Source organism: Octopus bimaculoides, chromosome Z, assembly GCF_046866305.1.
Source record: "Octopus bimaculoides isolate indiv1 chromosome Z, ASM4686630v1, whole genome shotgun sequence".
Classification (NCBI taxonomy): Eukaryota; Metazoa; Mollusca; class Cephalopoda; order Octopoda; family Octopodidae; genus Octopus; species Octopus bimaculoides.
Window position 1 is genome coordinate 23,383,224 of NC_142944.1, and position 23,677 is coordinate 23,406,900.

Below are 23,677 nucleotides of genomic sequence, written 5' to 3' on the forward strand. Positions count from 1 at the left end.
TTGGACACTAAACTCCACTTGCGAAGACTTATTGGGGCAAGCAAAAGCGAATTTGTGATGGCACCTGTGCCCAGCATCGCCTTTCTGGCACTTGTGCCTACGGCATGTCTAAGGACTTTCGAGCGAGATCGTTGCCAGTGCCCCTGGACTGGCTCTTGTGCAAGTGGCACATAAAATACACCATCTTGAGCGTGGCCGTTGCCAGTACCGCCTGACTGGCCTTCGTGCAGGTGACACGTAAAAAGCACCCGCTACACTCTCTGAGTGGTTGGCATTAGGAAGGGCATCCAGCTGTAGAAACTCTGCCAAATCAGATTGGAGCCTGGTGTAGCCATCTGGTTTCACCAGTCCTCAGTCAAATCGTCCAACCCATGCTAGCATGGAAAGCGGACGTTAAACGACGATGATGATGATGATGATGATTAAGCACTGCTGTCTTCAATTTTGTTCTAAAAAAAGCCCAAAGAATTATTCCCGCATGATGTGCGGGTTGCCTGGCCCCTTCTCTCTGTGCCTATCTCTCGCCCTGCCTCTCTCCGAATCACTCTTTCTCTCTCCTCCTCTCTATTCTCGATTCCTACAGGACCCTAGCTATATATGAGCAGTCTCTCCTAATTGTCTCCCAATCTATCTGCTGACGGAATTACAACGAAGTTCTCTTGGCTGGTGGTACACCCCCTCCACCTGTACCGGAAGTTCATATCTTCTGTCATCCTCGGTTGTCTCCCGGAACACTCCTAGAGGCCTCACACCATCCCCTCCCCTACCTTTGGGTAGCGCATAAAGATTGTGTAATGTATGCAGGTTGTAGGTATTGTTTTGTTATGAATTCTGCCAAATGCAAGCTTTCTTTTCAAGTACACTACACTGCTTTCCCCGTCCCAGGCCACGGGCCCACACCTCCAACACCCACACCGTCAGGATTGGCACTCTCAACTTCGGCACGCTGAAAGGTAGGTCTGGTGAGATTACTGAGATGCTTGAACAGCGACGCGTAGATCTGTGCTGCATCCAAGAAGTAAGATGGAGAGGAGCTTCTGCGAGGTTCCGCACAGGCAAAGAACACAGGTACAAGATTTTCTGGGCAGGGAACACTAACGGGGTTGGGGGCGTAGGAATACTTCTAGCAGAGAAATGGGTTGATAAGGTAATCGATGTAGTTAGAGTATGTGACAGAGTACTTAAGATTAGACTAGTGCTTCATCATAGGCTAGCTACTGTCATCTCAGCCTATGCTCCTCAACCGGGGCTACCGGATGGGCTGAAAGACCAATTCTATGACACCCTCTTGCAAACTACCTTGTAGACGAATGACAGGGACCTACTCTTTGTGGCTGGTGACTTCAATGGTCATGTTAGAAGCTTCCATGGCGTACATGGAGGCTATGGCTTCAGTTCCCACAATGAAGAAGGAACCAGACTGCTGGAGTTCTGTGATGCAAACGATCTTGTGGTTTGCAATACCAACTTCAGGAAACCTGCCTGTCACCTAGTCACCTACCGATCCGGCAGACACTTTGGCCAAATTGACTACATCCTCGCCAGAAATAGGGAAAGAGGGCGGCTTATAAATGCCAAAACCTTCCCTGGCGAAGTATGTACCCCCCAACACAGATTAGTAGTTAGCGACTTCGGGATCAAGGCAATATGAGTGCGTTCCACCCATGCCACTACTGGTGATATCATCAAATTTTGAATTTATCCACAGATGATACGAACAGTAGTGACATCTAACTTCAAATCTCAGTGTTTGAATGTTTCATTTATAAATTTTTATGCACCATGTGCTCTGTTTTTGGCGCAAAACAAAACCAGTTGCACACTCAGAGACTAACATGAACAGTCACGGATTTAAACTGGTAGTCCACACTGATGAGGCTCAGAGTTAGATACCCAAAAGCCGAAACCTGGTTTGTGGATATGCCTAATTGCATAACATTTTCATTTGTGCTGTTAAATGTTTTAATTCTTTCTGTTTCCCTCGCATACTGTTTTTCTCTGTTATATTGGTGCGCTACGGTGGATTAATTTAAGACTTAGCTCTTATTTCTAGCAGGTAGATGCTCATTAAGCATCATTACGCTTCGTGCAAATTTATAATTCATAGCTATTTAAAGCTATTATAACTGCATTTCACCCATGCCACTACTGGTGATATCATCAAATTTTGAATTTATCCACGGATGATATGAACAGTAGTGACATCTAACTTCAAATCTCACCATTTAACATCCACTTTCCATGTTAGCATGGGTTAGATGGTTTGACAGGAACTGGCTTAGCAGAAGATTGCACTGGGCTTTAGTGTCTGTTTTGGCAAGGTTTTTATGGCTGGATGCCCTTCCCAGCACCAACCACCCCACAGATTGGACAGCAATTTTTCTTTTTATTAGAAAATATGTAGTTTCTAACATTATCAAATAGTTCACTTGATTCACTTCTTTGATAGCTAAACCAAAGGCCTCTGCATCCTCAATTCTGACACTTTCTCCATATAAAAAGTACGAAATTTGTTCTTTTTTTTTATTTGCTTTTTTCAAATTTATGGTTTAATGTTTTAGCATTTAGATTACTCTGTCAAATGTGATGTTTATCTATTCATATTGTTTAAAATTAACTATGCATTGATATTTTGATGTGATTGTTTATGTTTTAGTGTGACATTGTAGTGACAGGTGTGAAAGGCCATGTCTGGCAAATTTGAACATAAAACATAAATATTTGGGCTGGATATACCGGTTTAAGTGCTAAAGCGTTTTAAGACAGGAAGAAGCGGCAATAGACAGGACTGACCTTCATTGATCATCTGACACAAATGACATTGATATAGTTGGTGCATGCAGGTAAAATATGATCATGGAGTGAAGACCAGAATGATGATAATCCTCTGGTATGGGACGAGGCATAGGATGGGGTGGAGTTGGAGGATATAAGAAACTGAGACAGATGTGTTGAAGGGGCCAGTGCATGGAGATAGTATGGATTGATGTACATAGATGGTACAGGATGATGTGCAGAGATGGTATGGGCTGGTGTGCAGAGATAATATGGGCCAGTATGGAGATGGTATGGACTGATGTGTGGAGATGGTATGCACTGGTGCACAGAGATGGTATGGGCCAGTGCAGAGTTGGTATAGACTGGTGCATGGGGATGGTAGGTGCCAATGTAGAGTTGGTATGGGCCAGTGTAGAGATGGTATGGTGCACAGGTAGTATGAGCCAGCATGAAGATGTAAGCAGCTAGTTCAGAGTGGGAAGACACAGCATAGCTGTAGGGTAAAAAATGTAATATTGGTTTATATATTGTTGCTAATCAGTTGTTTTGTATTGTTTGTTATTTTTTCATCATCCTTCTCCCACTACTAATATCCCTTACTTTACACTATATTCTCTCAATCTTTTCAAGACAGCATCACTCTAGAACTCTTTGGTAAATATGTTTTATATTCTTACATAAGTTCAATATTTCAACATGAACTATGTTCTACCTGCAGCAGAAATCAATTGAGAGAAGTTCAATTCAAACATCAACCCCACCTTCACTCATTTGACAATGGTTGCTATTCTTCAATATGATTCCTCCTTTCTCCTCTGACTAGAATATCAAGCAAAGACAAAGAAAACTTTGGGTATACCCCTTCTATAGACAAAAGAATTCAACATAAATATCAGTGATCGTCTATAAAGAAGTACAGAAAATACCAACCTGGTTGTGAATCCCAAGTCCAAGAATCAATCATAGAAGTCGCAATTTTGGTTCTTTTGAATTCTTTTTCCTTCTCTTCCTGGTCAGCGTGGTCAAGATATTGACAAGGTGCACAATTACATCCATAATCTGGTTGACATGTATCTTCAGTACAACCAGATGTAGCACTTCCACAGAAATACAAACCAGATTCACCTGTGGTAACAAGAAACACTTTAAAAACAACAACAAAAGATTCTGATTTACACACAAAACTAGCAGAATGGTTAAACTAACAAATTCAGAAGTGAAGTGTTTGAATATGGAATTTTTAACTTTGGTAGGACAAAGTTGAGTCAACTTAAAGAACAGAGAAAAATATTCTTATTGTCCAAATGAAAAAATACCTTCTCTTGGATAGTAAACAAACAAAAATCAAACATTAATGGTAAACATTCAAAAATCAGAGACATACCTTTTTTAGCTAAGACGCCAGCTGCGTTGATGACATCTTTAGCTGCACCACTAATCAACTCTCCATTACAAACCAAGTCATTCCATAACCGGCTTAGACCTTCACGAACAAAAACATCCTAAAAAATAATGATTTGAAAACAAAGTGTTAAAAATAAATCAATGAATATATTAATGATGGTAATGATGACAATGAAAATGATGATGGTAGTGGTAACAATGGTGGCAGCAGCAGCAGTGATGATGATGGTAATGATGATGATATATCCTTCATTGGTACTAACTCGATTCTGTGCACTCCCTATTACTAGATGCAACCGCCTGCCAACTGCAACATAATTTGACCATAGTAGGTGGTGTTCCATTCCAGCCACCACTGTCAAAACTGTGGTGCTTTTATCTGGCCCCTTGTTCTTACCAAACACTCTTACATTCCTCTTTTTATGTCAGTCATTGGCAACTGGTACCTACCAAAAAAATCTATATAAATTAAGCCAACACCTAGAACAATACCAACCAAAACCTGAGGTCTTCAATGTCTCAGTAATAACCTCTCATTAACCAGTAGCTTTCATCACCTTTATTTCTGTTTTACTCAACAATCATTATTTTATGTCCATTTTTCATGCTGGAATGGGTTGGAGAAGTTGTCATAATGCAAGCCAGTTCTTATTCAGAGTTAGTACCCTACTAAGCAGATCAGAGGGTCACATCTTATTTGTACATTTCACTTTTTACTTACTTAGAACAGGAAGAGTCCCTTCTTAACATCAACTACTGAACAGTAGTAGCACCAGCACTAGTCTGGTTTCTTCTGATTGGAGTCATAACAGGTTGAGGGTTCTTCTAAGCAGGTTGCTGGTCCTCCATAGAATAGTCGGTGATGGGGCTGCCATCTTGGCAATGAGCTGACATACCATGGGTCACCGTTAGTCTAGAACCTCCGTGGAAAGACAGGCCAACCTAGGGTAGCCCTACCAAGAGTAAAGCTCCAGATGATAATGCTCTCTTGGATCTATGGAACACACAAGCTCCTTTGCCATGACAAGGCCAGACCCAGGAGGATGCAGAGGGGCTGGCAGGATGCAGAGGAACTGGCAAGATGCAGATGGACTGGCACATGACTTACAGCAATGGAGAGCACTGGTGGACCTGGCCAGCTCTATATATGATGTCACATCTCGGACCACTAACCTAGTATGACCCCCGCCCAACCTCATCAAGCAAGACGATGAAGCAAGCAAGAAGAAGCAAGCAAGAAGAAGCAAGCAAGAAGAAGCAAGCAAGAAGAAGCAAGCAAGAAGAAGCAAGCAAGAAGAAGCAAGCAAGAAGAAGCAAGCAAGAAGAAGCAAGCAAGAAGAAGCAAGCAAGATGAAGCAAGCAAGAAGAAGCAAGCAAGAAGAAGCAAGCAACCAGCCCAAGAGGGGTTATCTCTGTTCATTTTCAAACCACTTTAAAGAGTGTACAGGGTGCATTTTATCATGGCACCAATTCTAGTGAGGTCGCTTTGTACCCAGTAGCATTAAACAGTTCTCTTTATTCTATGAGGTATTCATTTGTTCAAAGCATAGCTCTAGAAGATGAAAAGTAGAGAGATTGATGATAGAAGAAAAACTAGAATGAATGGGAGAGGAGAGTTAAAGTATGATGGGGGGGGGAGAAAGAGCAATAGAAGAAGGACAGTGCAAATAATGGATAGTTGGTAAAACTGAGTAATGAAAAAGAGTGTTTGAGTAGAAACAGACCCAAAAGAACTTCTAACACAAAGGCCTTAAGATTGAGTAATACAGATGATGGTGAGGAGGCTTGGAAACAGATAGATCCAATACCATAAGAGGGAGTGTTACAGTGAATAGGGGAAAGTGGGAGTATCAGTCAGTGCTATGGAACCAAAGCCTTCCTATTCTAGAGCTGCCCTTTGTTCTTGTTATCCTATTCATTCAATCAACAGCACCTCAAATAACACACCTATACTTCTTCTCTACTGAAACAATTGTACTATTGTCTCCAGCTCTATACAAATACACTAGCTTTGTGATATAAAATACTTTATCACTTTCATCCTTGTCATACAGAAACATAAACATTGATTTTCTTGTTTCCTCCTGTGTTACCTTAGTATCCTTTTACAACCACAAAAGTCATCAATACTTTGCAGATTGTACCCTTTAGAATACACACCAATTCTCTATGTCAAATTTTACTTCTAAATAAACAGGTGTAAATTGGTGCCAACGTAGATTACATATAAACAAAAATGAGCTAAGAGAAATAACTCAGAGAGTCCAGTGATATGTATTTGAATAACATACACAAACATAGTCATTTCAAAAACTATACAACATAAATTCTTGCTTTGTTAAAATTATATTTGCCTCTACTGGATTTATCATAATTACCAATAGCAATTAAAATCAGCTACTTTTGAGAAGAGGAGATCCATCTCATGTGAAGCTGGTCTTAATTGCCATTTGATAATTAAGATACATCCTCTAGAGACAAAGATAATTTCAATAAGGCAAGAATTCGTGTTGTATGGTATTTGTTATATCTGTATTTATCTAGATTATATCTAACTTGTTTTCCTTCATGTAGTCGTATTTTGTTTCTTCAAATCCAAACTGAAATTCCTTAGCCCATTAACCTATTTTGATTTAAAAGAGGGGACATATCCATATGAGGTGATGGTGGCAGGGGCTATGAAGAAAGAGATTGTGTTGTGAACAAGGCTGAAAGGATTGAAGAAAAACACTGTCCTCTTCAGTCAAGCCCTCTTCAACTTTTTAAGTTCCATTTGGAAAGGAAAGTGAGAGTGGAGTGGGAAATGTTATTTCCTAGTGAATTTATGTAGAAAAACAGTGACTGTAGAAAAAAATGGTCAGGGTGAATGGCCACGCTCTAAGCAGAGAGAACAACACTTGGGCGAAGGTTCATGCCTTTGGTAGTCGGGATAATACTGGATCTGTGGAATTCCTTAGTTAGCTTAGCCCAAGTTATGTTTCTACTTTTGTCACATTTCAACATCTCTGCCATTTTCTTCTCCTCATCTTTTATGTAAATATCCAACAAACTGTTGACCATACTTGAGACATCCCCCACTCATCTGTGTGGCTAATAAAATTATTATTATTACTATTATTATTCCTTGTCTTACACACACATTACAAGCATTTAATTATGTTAGCTGTATCCCACTAATGGCTCAATGATGTTTGTAAAATGTTATCATTACATTTAGTGTAGTCAGTTATGACATAAACCTCCTACAATGTCATCAGAAAACAAGCAAAAGGTGCTGAATAATATATAGTACAGCAACAAATATATGTAAGACATGTTTAGAAAGTAAACCACAGAAAGGTAGATACAGTAAGGCAGTGAAGAGATGACCAGTATAGTCAATTGCAGTGAAACTCCTAATGGCAAATTTTGTCTTAGCATGTCATTGTCAGTGTCTTCTACATGTCATTGTCTTCTACTGAAGAAGTCCAAAGGGGCGGAAATCCACATTTAGCAATGTCACCACTGCTGCTGCTGAATGATTTTTGTCTGCTACTGATATATCTTTGTTTTATTTAACATTGTACATTTATAAGGCATATTATCTCAAGAAAATACCACAATTAGGCTTTCAATGGTGTGTCTACTTTAAGTATGATATACAGATTGTTATTTTGAACTAATTACTGCTACTGTTGCAAGTAACGAATTTTTAGTTCTCAGATATTTGCTAGTATTTCAAACAATATATTGAAACCAACATTTGAGACAGAAACAGTGTCATAGTTTTAAGTATTTCTTATCACTGAACATAGGTTGAATACCTCTTATGTATTACTGGTACATATTTCAACTCTTGGAGGAACAAAAGTTGAAGTCAAAAAGTCAAATGAATTTGAAATCAAAACCTAAGAGGCACAAAACTAAACATCTAGTCTGATGCTTCACCAACTTAGTTATCTATATGTCAATTAATAAATAAAGAAATAAAAAAACAAATATAAAACACTTTCCTTGTATTTTTATAGAATAAATATTTGTGACATTTGAAGAAGAATAAAAATAAAAGTTTGCCAGACGTCCTCATTGAGCTCTACAGATCTTCCGGGATGAGGATTGTCTTCCAGGATGTAGTTTCCAGCTTGGAATTTCTGGAACCACCATTGACACTGGCATATGCTTATACTGCATCAATATTCCTTGCACTTTCCATTGCATCATTGCCTTTATTGAATGCATAAAGCAAAATAGGCTGAATATGTTCCTTTGTCACTTCCATTACAGCTTTGAAAAAATAACTGTTGAACTTGAACTGCACTCTTCAAAACTTGCATTAAGAATAAAGACAAGATAAAATTACTACCTGCTTTTATAGTAAGTTGATGCAGGTAGTTTATCCTGTACCCCTCTGACTTTTAGTTCATGCAATTAAAAAAACTGCATTATTTACTGGATGGCCTAATATATATGGGCTTCTTTCAATTTCTATTTACCAAATCCACTCACAAGGCTTCGGTCGGCCCAAGGTTATAGTAGAAGACACTTGCCCAAGGTGTCACACAGAGGGACTGAATCTGGAACTATGTGATTGGGAAGCAAGCACTTTACCACACAGCAATGATTACTGCCAGAGAGGTCATGGATGGAATACCTACGTTTATAGGCATGCTCAGTTGGGATAGATCATAGGCTTAAACAACAACTAAATAAGCCAATCCACAAGGAAGGCTAGATGGTCATCAGACCTGCTAGAAATAGCCAAAACCCCACCCAAATCACATCCTACTAACTTATAGAAGGAAGGATTTATTAGATAATGTAATACTAGATACGTTATGTCTGAATAAAAGATGACATGGTCATAGCTAGAACATATTTGATCATAAGCCTGTCTGAATCAACACTGACCTGGGATTAAACAACTATAACCATTAATACTAACCACTAGATAATGTCTCCTAGGTACACTATGTCTGAATAAAAGACAGGATGATCATAGCAGGAACATCTTTGATCATTGGTCTGCTGGATCAGGACAGACCAAGAACTAAACAACAACAATACTGATATGGACAAAGTGGTGAGAAAGAATCTTCAGATGCTGGGTCTTACAGAAGAAGTGACAAGGGACCAGGTGGTGTGGCGAATTGTTGTACTTGGTAAGACATGTCAAGCTAAATAAAATTGTTGTCTTCTACACATACAGGCTTGTCCCTTCAGGTGCTGGTGCCACATAAAAAGCACCCAAGCCAGTGCTGGTGGCACGTAAAAAGCACCCAGCATATTCTATTATAAAATACACCATTTTGAGAGTGGCCGTTGCCAGTACCACCTGACTGGCCTTCGTGCCGGTGGCACGTAAAAGCACCCACTACACTCTCTGAGTGGTTGGCGTTAGGAAGGGCATCCAGCTGTAGAAACTCTGCCAAATCAGATTGGAGCCTGGTGCAGCCATCTGGTCCACCGGTCCTCAGTCAAATCGCCCAACCCATGCTAGCATGGAAAGTGGACGTTAAACGATGATGATGATGATTATGATGGTGGTGGTTGGTGTTAGGAAGGGCATCCAGCCGTAGAAACCATGTCACAACAGACAGTTGGAGTCTGGATGGTTCCCTACTATCCAGCTCCATGTCAAACCATTTAAACCCATGCCAGCATGGGAAGCAGATGTTAAATGATGATGATGACAATGTAGTTTTACACCATAATTAATATAATTCCATAACACCAACAAACATTTACAGATCAAAACTTTAAATCTAGACTTTCTTAGTAAAAACTGATTATTTGTTTTGTTTGTTTGTATTATTATTATTATTATTTTGTTTTTTCTTCTAACAACTGCAATTATGAGGAAAACATCATTCCCAATCACATGTGTTAATCAGTCTTAAAAATGGGTGGAGCAAAGATGCCATGATTTGGATGGCACTAATTTTTAGTTTATTCACATGACTATTAGTAGTTAGCCTTTTACATCTTTGTTTAATACTATTCCTCTCCTCTTGGCACATTCTGCTACAGAAATATCAACATGATCAATAATATTCAAAAGAATCTGCCATTTATGTTTCTCCTAACTTCACTGCTGTTGCTAAGCTCTGTTGTATTGGTTATCATTATTAGCATATCAGTTCAGTCTCAGTTAATAATAACACAACAGAAATTACTCCATAATGTGATCCAATAATAATAATAATAATCCTATCTACTATAGGCACGAGGCCTGAAATTTTGGGGGAAGGGACTAGTCGATTACATCGATCCCAGTGTTCAACTGGTACACATTTTATCAACCCCGAAAGGATGAAAGGTAAAGTCAACCTCAGTAGAATTAACTCAGAACATGTAGACAGACAAAATACTGCTAAGCATTTTGCTTGGCATGCTAACAATTCTGCCTGCCTGCCTGCCAGCAGCAGCAACAGCAGCAGCAACAGCAACAACAACAGTAGTTTCAAATTTTGATACAAGGGCAGCCATTCTGTGGGATGGGGTAAGCTGATTACACTGACCTCAATGTTCTTATTTCATCAGAAAGATAAAAAGCAAAGTCAACTTCAACAAAATTTGAACTCAGAACATAAAGACAGATAAAATGCTGCTAAGCATTTTGCCCAGCATGTTAACAATTCTACCAACAATTCTACCTATAAACCAACCTTTATTATAACAACAACAACAACTACCTTTTTTTATTGGTCATAAGTGCCAAACACAAAACAAGGGACAAGTGGGGCTTAGCACACAAAAATATGCATACAATAAAACAAGAACATTTAACAACAAAATTTAAACAATAATGTTCCCCAAATGAATGGGGGCATCTAGGGCCAACCAAAAAACCTCACACATCCTGGTCACCTCAATCACCAAGGCCACCCCAAACAGGCGCTTCTCTCCTCCTTGTCCCCTCCATCCTACAGATGTATGTTCAGAGTAGGCCCATTCACATGAGCCATCTTTACCACATTCACTCACATTTCAATAAAAATTCTGGGGGCAGTGCTTATCCCTCCATCACTTTCCTTTTCAAGTAAAACTTGAGAAAGTTGATGAGGGCTTAGCTAAAGAGAAAAGTATCTACCTTCAGTCCTTTCAACCTCATCCACTACTCTACCTCTTTTGCCATAGCCTCTAGACAGAGGAAGGCTGCCAGCTTTCCCAGCCAAAGGAAGTCGGCAAGGTAATCCTCATGGTAGACTTGGTTGATAACCAGATCTGTCCAACACACAACAAAAGTCCACAAGCCAACAGTGCCTGGACACTAGTTGAATGGATGCAGAATGGTTTCATTACCTTACACGCATCTCAGATGGGTTCCTCTGACAGCACTTCCATGCCTGTATAGCCTGTCTTGAATTAGCAGACCCCACCAGTAGTACTGGCAGGCCAGAGATTTCTAGAAATTATTCATAGACCCCAGCCCAAAAGTCTCTGGGAAAGATCAGCTGGCTAATCTCCCTTGACACCCAGTTTCCCTGAGGATACATTGTTCTTACCTGTCACTAATCTTAATATATAAATCTGAAGTTGTGTGTCTGTGTGAAGCCTTTTTGAATGTTTATAGAAATCCACATTTTCCACTTTTTCGTAAAAAATTTTACATCAATGGAATTTTCTCGATCTGAACTTTCCAGTGCAGTAATTAGATTTTTAAAATTCCGTTTACTTTGTGTGATTTAAGGGAGATTTGGCTGTTGTTTCTAGCAACTTTTATATTTCATCCCTTCTACCTGGAACGCCATTCTTACACACGCGCTCAACATAAAAATATAGAGTAAGAGTTAAAGAGGGGGAGGGAGAGGGAGAGAAAGTGATACATACAACGTCATAGATTAAACTTTCGTCTCAGTATTCTTTACCTATTTTTCATAACATAGATACGTAAAAACACACACAACCACACATACATGACCTGTGACAACAACATACACATTGCTCTCAATCTCTATTCATTTCTCCCCCTCTTCCTCTCTCGCTCTCTCAAACGTATACACGTGCAAGTAAACACAATCATTCACATCGTGGTATATTTACAAAACATTGATGGCATAACTACAGAGTTGTATCCCCCAACTTTGGAAGGTCATAACTTTCATTAAAATGAATATTTTTTTATGAAATTCTCTATGCATATATTATTTATTATGTAGATTTCAAATATACAAACATTTTCGGTGAAAGTGTTTTGGAAGTGGGTGGGGTACAATATTCGGAAATTCCACTTAAATTCCTCTTAACTTCCAGGAAAATGAATATTTTTTCATGAAATTTTGTACAAATGTACCTTGATGTATGTACATTTCAAGCACGTAGGAATTTTGAAGGAAACAACTGCAGGTTATTTTTGAGAAGTGTTCCCCACTCGGTGGTGTTTCGGAGCAAGTCGTCCATATTTGTTTCATTTTTCTCTATTATGTGTTTATGTGCATCCATAGATTTCTAATGAAGTAATAGGCAGTGAAGAGAAGCAGTCATAAGAAAACTTTTAACTACCCCTATTTCTTTCTCTCCCCCTCTCTACCTCTTCCTCTCTCGCTCTCTCAAAAGCATACACGTGCAAGTACACAATCATTCAGTAAAATATAACTCATGTTCGTCAATGTTCTGTAAATTTACCACGATTTTCACTAGGGTGTTAGGGTTAGGGTTTTAGGGTCAGGGTTAGGGTTTAGGATTAATGTTACGGTTACATTTTTTAGGGTTAGGGTTAGGGTTTAGGGTTAGTGTTAGGGTTAGGGTTAGTGTTAGGATTAGGTTTAGGATTAGGGTTGGGTAATCGTGCGGGTGTTAATCTGAAAAATTACAGATATGTGAAAAGTACCGACCCTGCCATCTATTATAACTTTTGCTGTTCTATTTAATATATACATAGATTATGCCTCCAAAGAAGAGAGTTTGCTGGGGAAAGACAGCAACCGGTTTAAAATGACAGCCACAGACTGCAGCAATTCACCACATTCCAGTAGCTACTTTGAACATAATGCAAAATGGTGCATCAACACCTTCTGCCCAATCTGATAGAATTCTGGCAAAACTGTTTAGCAACAGATCGCCAGCAATTGCTTCATCACAAATTGCCAACCTAGCTCCTGTGAAAAGGGATTACTCTGCTATGTATAATCAGGGCAGCGCAAAAAGTTGTTTTGCACAAGCATTTCTATAGCCAATTACACGGATGAAATTTACGTATGCTTAATAATTTTACGCAAAACAGCCTTCAGACTTTCCCTATTAATTTCATTGTCTTTTGAATTATGAACATATTTACATCATAAGGGTTTTTTCGTTGTAAGGCTTTCTTTTTTAGTTGATTTTCAGCTAGCAAGACTTATCGTAGATGGCATAATAAGTCACACCCAGACAAGGTCGGGTTATACTGCCAGTCCCCTATAAAACTCCAATGCAGAACTTCCACCAACCACAATGCTCAACAGACAGTGAGTTGTGAGCGCTTGCTGCCACTTCAAGTGCTTTTTTTCAGTCTATGCTTGATCCAGGATTGAAGCTCCATCAATAAAATGAGCTGTAAAAAATCCTGCCTCACAAATAGTGACAACATCAGCTCACTCTAAAGGAAACACTAGAGATGTCACAGCCTTAGTACATGTCTGCACATTAGCCACAGCATGCCCAGTCCTCCACTCAGTACCTGCTGACAGCAGGTGGACCATCTGACAAGTGGAACATGTCCCTTCCACAAAAAGGGGAAGAGCAAGTGCTCCAACTAAACCAGTACCAAAACAACACAAGGGATGATGGACAGGTGGTAGTAGATGATGGATGCAATGTATGCATGCATTCACCACCTCTGACTGGCCCTTTAGGGACAGGTTACTCTCTGTCCATTTCTGGATGAGACTGGCCACCATGCTCATTACCTTCCCTCAGTTTTTGTCCACCTGGAGGTCTGGACCAAACCAGAGCAATTTACTGCCCTCCTGTCCAGCACCTCATGATACTTTCATTCAGCATGTAGCTGCCTCTCCAGGTACTGAGCTGCAGGCCCACTAACTTCTGGTTAATCTTTGCTCCTGTCATCACTTTGTGCTCCCTTGGGGTAGTGTCGATCACCTTGATTTCCAAGACATTGGACACTATTATGTTATCTCCATAAGCTGACACAAACCTTCTAATTCCAAGCTCACACAAAGTGACCCTTGAAACACCTAGCTTCTGTAGCATGGATCAAGAGTCAGCATATGCAGAAGGGGTAAGAGTGGGCATCCTTAACAGACTAAACATGTGATGTTAAATGATTCTGATAGGTGGCCATTCACTTTAACCACCAAATAGAAGCCACTGTATATTACACTAATCCAGCCTCTGAAAATGTGACTGAAGCTGGCTGCCATGAGGACAACCTCCAGGTATTGATGCTCATCCCTATCAAAAGCTTTTGACTGATCCAAATTAATCAGGGCCCCACTCATGCCAGGTTCCTTACCTACCTTCTCTATGATGCAATGCATGCAGTGGAGGTTGTTGTGAATAATAATAATATTATTATTATTATTATTATTATTATTATTATTATTATTATTATTATTATTATTATTATTATCATTATTATCATTATTATTATTATTATTATTATTATAAAATGCCTAGAAATGGCTGGGTCAGTTAAAGATATTTATTTATTTATTCAAAAACAATATGAGAAACTGGAAGACAGTTTTGACAGCATGTGGAAGGGAAATTGGACAAGTCAGCATCAAAAGGAGTATTTTTCAAGAAGACTCTGCCACCCCTGCTGTTTATTGTTAGTATGTTACTATTCTCCATCATTCTGAGAAAAACAGGAGTTGGTTACAAACTGCAAAAATCACGAGACCAGTGTACCATCTGCTGTTTATGGATGATTTGAAATTTTACAGAGCTAGCAGAGGACTCCCTTATTCAGGCCATGAATTTTTCTCATAATATTCAAATGGCACCTAGTGTAGAGAAATGCACTGTTATTGAACTGTGAGAGAGCAAAAAGTAAACAGCAGTGGAGTTCAAACTTCCAGATGATGAGTGCATAAGAAAAGTGAACAGAGAGGATTACAAGTACCTTGGAACTTCACAATTAGGCCAGATGGTGAACACCAAGATGAAGGAAATGATTTCTTTTGAAGCTATGTAGACCCAAGTTTAATGGAGGAAACTTGATTGGAGATATCAATGCTTGGGCTGTAGGTGTGGTATGTTACTGTGCAAGAGTTGTGGAATGGACTGGTCAACATGGATAGAAAAAATATGAAGATATGTAAGGGCTATGCATGGGTGCCTTCATACTAAAAGCAAGACTTTACATACCTAGAAAGGAAGTTGGAAGAGGATTGGTTGGAATAGAGGAAAGTATTGTGAAGGAGACCAAGTCTTTGCATGCCTATCTGAGGAATAGTGATGAAAGAATGTTGCAGGCTGCACTGAGTGAGAAGGTGATCAGTGATGATGGTGAGATCCTCCAGGATTAATAGAGAAAAGATCATCAAATGGAAAGAGAAAGTCCTACACGGTGAGTTTTTTTTTTTTCAGCAAACATCAGATGAAGCTGATGAAGAATTTTGGAGACGATTAAGGCATGGTTTTTTTTAAAGAAGGGGGTAAAAGGACTGATTCTTGCTGCTCAAGAAGAAGTTTTATGAACCAACTCAATCAGGAATAGCATTGATAAGACAGCAGTATCACGTTTGTATAGATTATGTAGAAAGTCATCTGAGACAATTGGACATATGATCAGTGGATGCTCAAAACTGGCCCAAAAGGGGCACAAAAACTTCTTGACAAAGTGGCAGTGCAAATACACTGGGAGTTGTGCGGGAAGTATGGGCTAGAATGTTCCAACAAATGGCATGAGCACCAACCATTACCAGTTGCAGAGAATGATCAGGTAAAACTCAAATGGGATAAACGAATATACACAGACAAAAAGCTGCGACACAACCGATCAGATAACACTCTCTTGCGTAAGGAATCCAAAAAATGGACCTTCATCAACGTAGCTTTACCTGCAGATCAGAATATTGTGAAGACAAAAAAATGAGGAAGTCGAGAAGTACCAAGACCTAGCATTGGAAGTGAAATGCATCCATAGAGACTCAAAAGTAAGTGTGGTATCTATTGTGATCAGTGCACTTGGGGCCATCTCAAAGAAAGCAATGTTCTGGCATCAAAAGCTACAGATGCCAAACTTAGGAAGTATTCAGTTGGCAGCAATACTTGGAACAGCTCATTTGTTGAGAAAAGTGTTGCATCTCTAAGCTGTGGGATAGAGCTGAGATGTGACATAGATTACTCAGGAGAAGTTAAGATAATAAAACTACCACCACCACCAACAACAACAACAACAACAACAGATTGTTAATGATTTGTTTGAACAATCTTATGAATAGTAAGTGGAACTACAATATAAATTTAGGTACTATGTTGTACATATACAATATAGCTCATAAACTTCTATATTGAGAGTATGTTCTAGGACACTATTTCATACACAGATACCATACAACTTCTATGGTACATGCAGACAGTGTAGACACTAATCTGTTATACATACATTACAGATAGAAAGTGTCATATATATGTGTGTGTGTGTGTGTGCGTGTATGTTAATATGCTGCTTATATACATTATAGACAGATAGTATAGCTACTATACTATATATGCGCGTGCGCTTGTGTGTGTGTGTGTGTGTGTGTGTGTGTGTGTATTTCAAATATCTAATACTGTACCAAGGACTTACTATTTCATATTCTACTACACACACACACATTATAGATAGATAAACATTTAAAAAAATACTCTAGCCGCACATGGTTTCATGGAATATACTGAGAGGGGATGGTAGAAAGAAATATGTACTATTATATCATTAGCAAAGAGTAGCAGAGTGCAGAGACAAGAGCAGAATGTAAGGAGCAAAGGAAGTAGGTGTGTGTGTGTGTGTGCGTGCGCGCACGTTGGGGGAGATGATGAAAAAAGTGAAAGGTATGATGAGATGAGAAGGAAGGCTGTAATAAGAGAAAAGTAAATGTGGTGGAGCAGTGGGAAGAAAATAAAAGAGAACTGATAAGATGGGCAACAAGAATTTAATGTGATGGAGAGGGAGAGGCTAACAAAGTGAAAAAAAAAATAGAAGGAAAGGAAAAGTTAAGAAGAGAATGTACATGAATGTAAGAGAACAACATGGTGAGGGAGGGAGATGGGATAGGGTGGGTGGGGGTAGTATTTCACAAATTGAAAAAAAAAGTAATTCAAATATCAACAACTGATGTTTATGAAAAGATTAATATGTTTTAGTAATTATTATTTCTATTACAAAAAAATATGGTGTGTGATAGGCTAGATATTTATTTATAATGTATATATCAGTGCAGTGAGTTCAAACCTCACCAAAGCCAGCTTTACCTTTCATCCATTTTGGGTTGGTAATAAAAAGTACAAGCCTAGAACAGTTGAATGGAGGGAACTTTTAAGAAGGTTGGACCAGATGCCTTGCAGTATTTGTTCCATCTCCTGCCATAGCTTACTTGGGTTAGTAGACCTAATCCATTCCCAATTTTAACACCATCACCTCACACCACCACTACCTGGCAACTTAGGTGTCTTTGAAGCAGAGTCAGACAGACAGATTTAGACACACACACACACATTTAATTCCTAATCATTAATTAGTCAGAAAAAATATTGATGCGACCACCGAAAAAACAAATTAATGTTATATCCCTATCTCCCAAGCTGGGTTTGAAACCGTATTCTGGTTGTTGAGGACAATAGTATTTCCTTTGTCCTGTGAACAAGTACAGTTATTTTTAGCGTAGGAGTGATCACTGACCCTTTCCGGTCAGCGAAAGTTCAGAAAAACAAGTGAGGAATTGTACTGAACTGACCCAGCTTTGGAGGGGGTAAGGTAGCACTGTTGAGCTATGGTATTTGTGATAAATACAGTAGGAGCAGTTGGTATCAAGGAGTTGGTATTGAGGAGTTGGCACGAGGCGGTTGGCCAGGGAGTTGGATGAAGAACATCAGCCAGTGAAGATGTACAGCAGTTGATGTGAAGACCAGTGGAGCTAGTGAAGATGAACAGTGATAAGTCTGACAGAGAGAGGCTGAGAGAGAGAGAGCCTATAGTCAGCAGATAGGGACTGAAGCAATCAGAGAGATGGAACTGTTGCGGCCGGCAAGAGATTGTAGTAGTCAGTTGGTCACTTCTTGGATTGTAGTAGGAGTTTTGCAAGAAAGGAAATTCGTGCGGTGGAGGTTTGTTTAAATATTCTTTAAAATGTACTTCATCGTTACATGTTTTAAAAGAAAAAGAGATTTTGTTAACTGGTGGAAAAGAAAAGAAAAGAACTTTGATGGGACATGTTGTTAATGGAAAAGAAAAACAACGAAATGAAAGAACTTTTAATTCGACTTGATATATGAACTCTTGATTGTAAATTTTGATTATGCAATGTTCTGAAACCTTTGTTAAACGCTATTGAATTGTTACGCAATGTTTTGTATTGATGATGTATTGTTTGATGTAAAAAGAAAAAAGTTAGTTCCACTAACTTTGTGTTATTACACTAACTCCGTGTTATTTCTTCCTCCTTTTGCCTGTTGTCTTCATTACGTGCTCCGGCTGGGCTTAGTCGTGGCGAACATCCCGACTCACTGAGCGTCGACGTTCGCACGCGCGTGAGTTTTCTCTTCATCGAGATGCTTCGCGTGCGGGCGTTCGTAACAATATATTTCATCAGACTAACGATTATGGATTAAATATTTTATTCATCCTTGGACTTAGGTTTGAGTACTTTATCCAAAGTGGATGGACATGACTTCTTTTGAACTTGTCACCCACCAGAATATATATATATATATAAGGTTAGTTGAGTTAGAGGTTAAAATAACTGTCTAAGGAATAGATGTATCCATTACACTACAGGTATATTACCTACGTTTAACCATGGGCATACACATTTTAGCATATCAATGGCAATAACATACAACATTGGAAGCAGAAACAGTTGTTAGATGGGATGCAGTCTATTTGTATTGAATTAATAAATAATAAATGATATAAGTCAATTGTTGTTCATCGATATTTCTCAATTTTCTGTCTTCTTTAAATTTATATATACATATATATCATCATCATCATCATCGTTTAACGTCCGCTTTCCATGCTAGCATGGGTTGGACAATTTGACTGAGGACTGGTGAAACCGGATGGCAACACCAGGCTCCAATCTAAATTTGGCAGAGTTTCTACAGCTGGATGCCCTTCCTAACGCCAACCACTCAGAGAGTGTAGTAGGTGCTTTCACGTGTCACCTGCACAAAGGCCAGTCAGGCGATACTGGCAACGGCCACGCTCGAAATGGTGTCTTTTATTTTATATATATATATATATATATATATATATATATATATATATACTAGCAGTATAACCCGACGTTGTCCGGGTGTGACTTATTACGCCATCTACGATAAATTTTGCTAGGTGAAAATCAACTAAAAAACAAAGCCTTACAACGAAAAAACCCTTATGATGTAAATATGTTCATAATTCAAAAGACGATGAAATTAATAGGGAAAGTCTGAAGGCTGTTTTGCGTAACATTATTAAGGGTACGTAAATTTCATCCGTTTAATTGGCTATACAAATGCTTGTGCAAAACAACTTTTTGCGCTGCCCTGATTATACATAGCAGGGTAATTCCTTTTCACAGGAGGTAGGACAGCAATTTCTGATGAAGCAATTGCTGGTGATCTGTTACTACACAGTTCTGCCAGAATTCTATCAGATTGGGCAGTAGATGTTGATGCACCATTTTGCATTATGTTCAAAGTAGCTTCTGGAATGTGGTGAATTGCTACAGTCTGTTGCTATCTTTTTAAACTGGTTGCTTTCTTTCCCCAGCAAGCTCTCTTGTTTGGAGGCATAACCTATGTACATATTAAACAGAACAACAAAAGTTATAACAGATGGCAGGGTCGGTAGTTTTCCCATTTCGGTAATTTTTCAGATTAATACCCGCACGATTACCTAACCCTAACCCCCTAAACCTAACCCTGACCCTAAAACCGTAACACTAACCCTCATCGTAACCCTTACCCTAACCGTAACCCTAAAACCCTAACCCTGACCCTAACACCCTAGTGAAAATCGTGCAGGTGTTAATCTGAAAAATTACCCACATTTGTAATGAAGTTCACTGATTTGCAATGTGTTGTCCATAAGCTCCGTAGTTTGTATATTTACAAAACATTGATGAACATGAGTTATCTTGTAGTGAATACTTGTGTGTACGTGCACGTGTATGCGTTTGAGAGAGCGAGAGAGAAGAGGGAGAGAGGAAAAGAGAGAGAGGGGGAGAAAGGAATAGAGAACGGGAGAAATGAAGAGAGAGAAAGAGAGGAACAGAGAATGGAAGACAGTTACAAAATAGCAATGCATGCGCATGTTTATATAAGAAATACACAGAAACTAAATCTTATATCTATATAAAAGTTACTAGAAACAACAGCCAAATCTCCCGTAAATCACACATATTTAAAAAGTGTGGTTGTGGTGGTGGTAGAAATTTAGTTGATTTTCATGAGCTTCTCATTTGAAAGACATTAATAGCATATGTGAAGTTGTTTTAAATGAAAATATGAACCAAATCTTGTCTTTAGTTTCCAGGCTTTACTATACCATCAGTGGTTGACATTAAAAGATAAATAATCAACTGAAAATGGTAATATACAAAATACATTTTTTTTATTCTTCTTTCTTTCTGTTTTTTTTTTTTTGAACTTTTTTTTTTTATCTAAAGGAAGCAGCTGTACTCATAACCTTCACAGACTGTCTGAGATTGGTGAGATTGATGTCAATGTTCTGATTAAACTGTCGTAAGTTAATGTCTGCAGGAAAAAAACATTTAGAGAAAAGGAAATTACAGAGAGACAACAGTGAGAGTAGGAATGATTGAGTATTGTAGTTAGTGCAGGACCTAATAGAATGAGGACATACCGTAGGTCAGTGGTCCCCAACCAGTTGGCCACAAACTAGTACCAGATCATAGATCATTTGATACCAGGCTGCATAGAAAGAATAAGTTTTAAAATTTTATTTCTATTTTATTAACTACAGCAATCTGCAGGGTGTTTTTGCATTATAATATCTGTAATATAAATATAGGTATCATATATGTATATAATCAAATTATATAGTATGCACTTTGCGTTTTGTTATGCATGTGATCACCTGGTCTGTGGGAAAATTGTTGTGCATGAAATTGGTCTGTGGTGCAAAAATGGCTGGGGACTATTGCTATAGGTGACAAGAAGCAGATGGACAAGCTGGGAATAATTTTGGTAAGATACCAGCTGACTTTGAAGAGCAGAGGCCATGGTTGTAGTAGCAGAAAAGAAAGAAAAAAAGAATCAGAATAGAGACAGCAGATCTGTGGGAGAGAGGTTCGAGTAATACTTTATGACAATCAATAAGTGGTCTTTCTTTGGTCTATAATGTCTGAAGTAGCAGTACTACCCCAGACATGGGCACAGTACTCTATTGTGAATCTCACTCAGCTTTATAGAGATTTAATAGTTGTTGGGGACTGAAGTAATATCTGGTACTTTGTCTTTGCTGAAGATATGTGTTAGCCAGGAGAAATCAGTAACAGTAACAGCTAATATTTGAAGGGACCGAGAATATTCTCTTGATGTAAGCAGTAATGTGTCGTGCAGGAGACCAGATTGGTACAGCCCCGTTTGAGGATGTTTTTCAAGTTCTATGATTATAAAGATACTGTAAGTTTGACAATGAAATATCTAGGTTGCAAGTGGATACTACTTAAGGGAAGGAGATAAGGGAAGCTTGAAAAGTAATATCATCCGTGTAGGAGTGTTACTGAAGATGATGGCAGATAGGTCATGGATGTATAGAAGTGACGATATATATAGTGTGTGTGTGTGTGTGTGTGTTTAACAATGTATCATAGTACCAAATATAATTGTATAACAATAAACAATGTAACTAGTTGGTTATCTTCTAACCGTTCGCACAATAACAATCCAATACTCCAACACAGAATCAATTATGAGACTAACACTCTCACAGCTCGACCTCAACTGTCTATTTATAAGGCTCATCCAGTCCACTGACAGTCATGTGCAGGGGTGTCAGTTCACTCCACAACAAGAAGGAAGAATATAAGGGACAAAACTGAACCCTGGAATATACCAGAGTTGATAGAATATCACTTAGCACACTGTGATAGTACAAGCTGGCAGAAAGTTACTGATCCAAGAGACAGAATGTACAAGAAGACAGTTTTACCAAAAGATTCACGTACACATGAATGTTAATGGTATCAGTAATCTCAATGGGTTTGCAAGATTCATGGGCTCTGTTACATCCTCTAGATTCAGCAATTAAAGGAAGTTAAAAGCTCTGTTGGTCAAGGAAAGGGGAGAAAGACAGGCAGGCAGGCAGAGAGAGACTCAGTCAGACAGATATGACTTCAATAAATAACATTCTACATTTAAAATGAATCCTTCACTAATGGAACCAAAGACCTGTTTAAGATAAAAGATAATTTTCTTTATACAATATAAAAATCGAAAAAATAATTCCTTTGTATATGTCACCACAACCCAGCAATGTCTCATCTTTTTCTTATATCTAATGATAAGGTTTCAAATCTTTAGATATCTTATAACTAAAAATACAAAAAGATTAGATTTCAAAGTTTAAGGACTTAGGGTGAGTATTCATATAAAATAGTAAGGATGTGTGTTGACATAAAATGGTAAGGAAATATTAACAAAAGACCAAAGCAATGGTACAGCATGAAATGTGAAGATTAATGCTCCAAGCAAAGTCTTTAATTATTTGTAGTGAGATGCTGTGCTGGAACGAACCCACATACCCCCTTGCCAGTATGGCAAAACTAGGCTTAAACTTGAAACTTCTATTTCTAAAGTGAAGGCAATAATTCACTGGGCCTCCAAAACATTGTACATGAATAACGAATCAACAACTTACTCACTCGCTCTTGAATCAACAGCTAAGTTATTGTTGTTATTATTCATATGTGATTTAGTCAATGAATCTAGGATTCCCCCATTTTTTCAATATCTAGTTGCTAAGGCCACATGTAATTTCATTGCAAAATGCTTATGCAATAAACTTAACAATTAAAATGTATATGTATCTTAATTTAGTATTAATATTTTAATAATAACAATAATTATTAAATACTATGGCTTTTCTTCTGAGCCCATCTAGCTATATCGTGTGTGAACTTAGTTTGCACAAGGTTTGTGCTCAACGTCTGTCGTATATATTTAAAATTGAAATATATTCCCAAATCAATTTCAATTGAAATATATTCCCAAATCAAATGTAGCATGCAAGAGAGAAGACTATGTTGGTTTGGACATGTGATGTGTATGAATGAGGACAACTTCATAAAGAAGTGCCACTCACAGAAAGTAGATAGTACCCCTGGAAGAGGGAAACCCAGGAAGACATAGGATGAAG

At 38.5% G+C, this 23,677-nt stretch overlaps 1 protein-coding gene across 1 annotated transcript in view; it reads right to left on the bottom strand.

The window, feature by feature from the left end:
- Positions 1-2,509: 2,509 nt before the first annotated feature.
- Positions 2,510-23,677, bottom strand: part of LOC149132173 (putative E3 ubiquitin-protein ligase HERC2) — a 56,004-nt gene continuing 34,836 nt past the window's right edge. Inside the window, exons 3-4 of the mRNA XM_089364971.1 lie at positions 4,163-4,280; positions 2,510-3,903 (exon numbers count right to left, since the gene is read on the bottom strand). Coding sequence (XP_089221097.1) covers positions 3,671-3,903; positions 4,163-4,280 — 351 coding nt within the window. The 3' untranslated portion in view covers positions 2,510-3,670. The remainder of the gene's footprint in view (positions 3,904-4,162; positions 4,281-23,677) is intronic.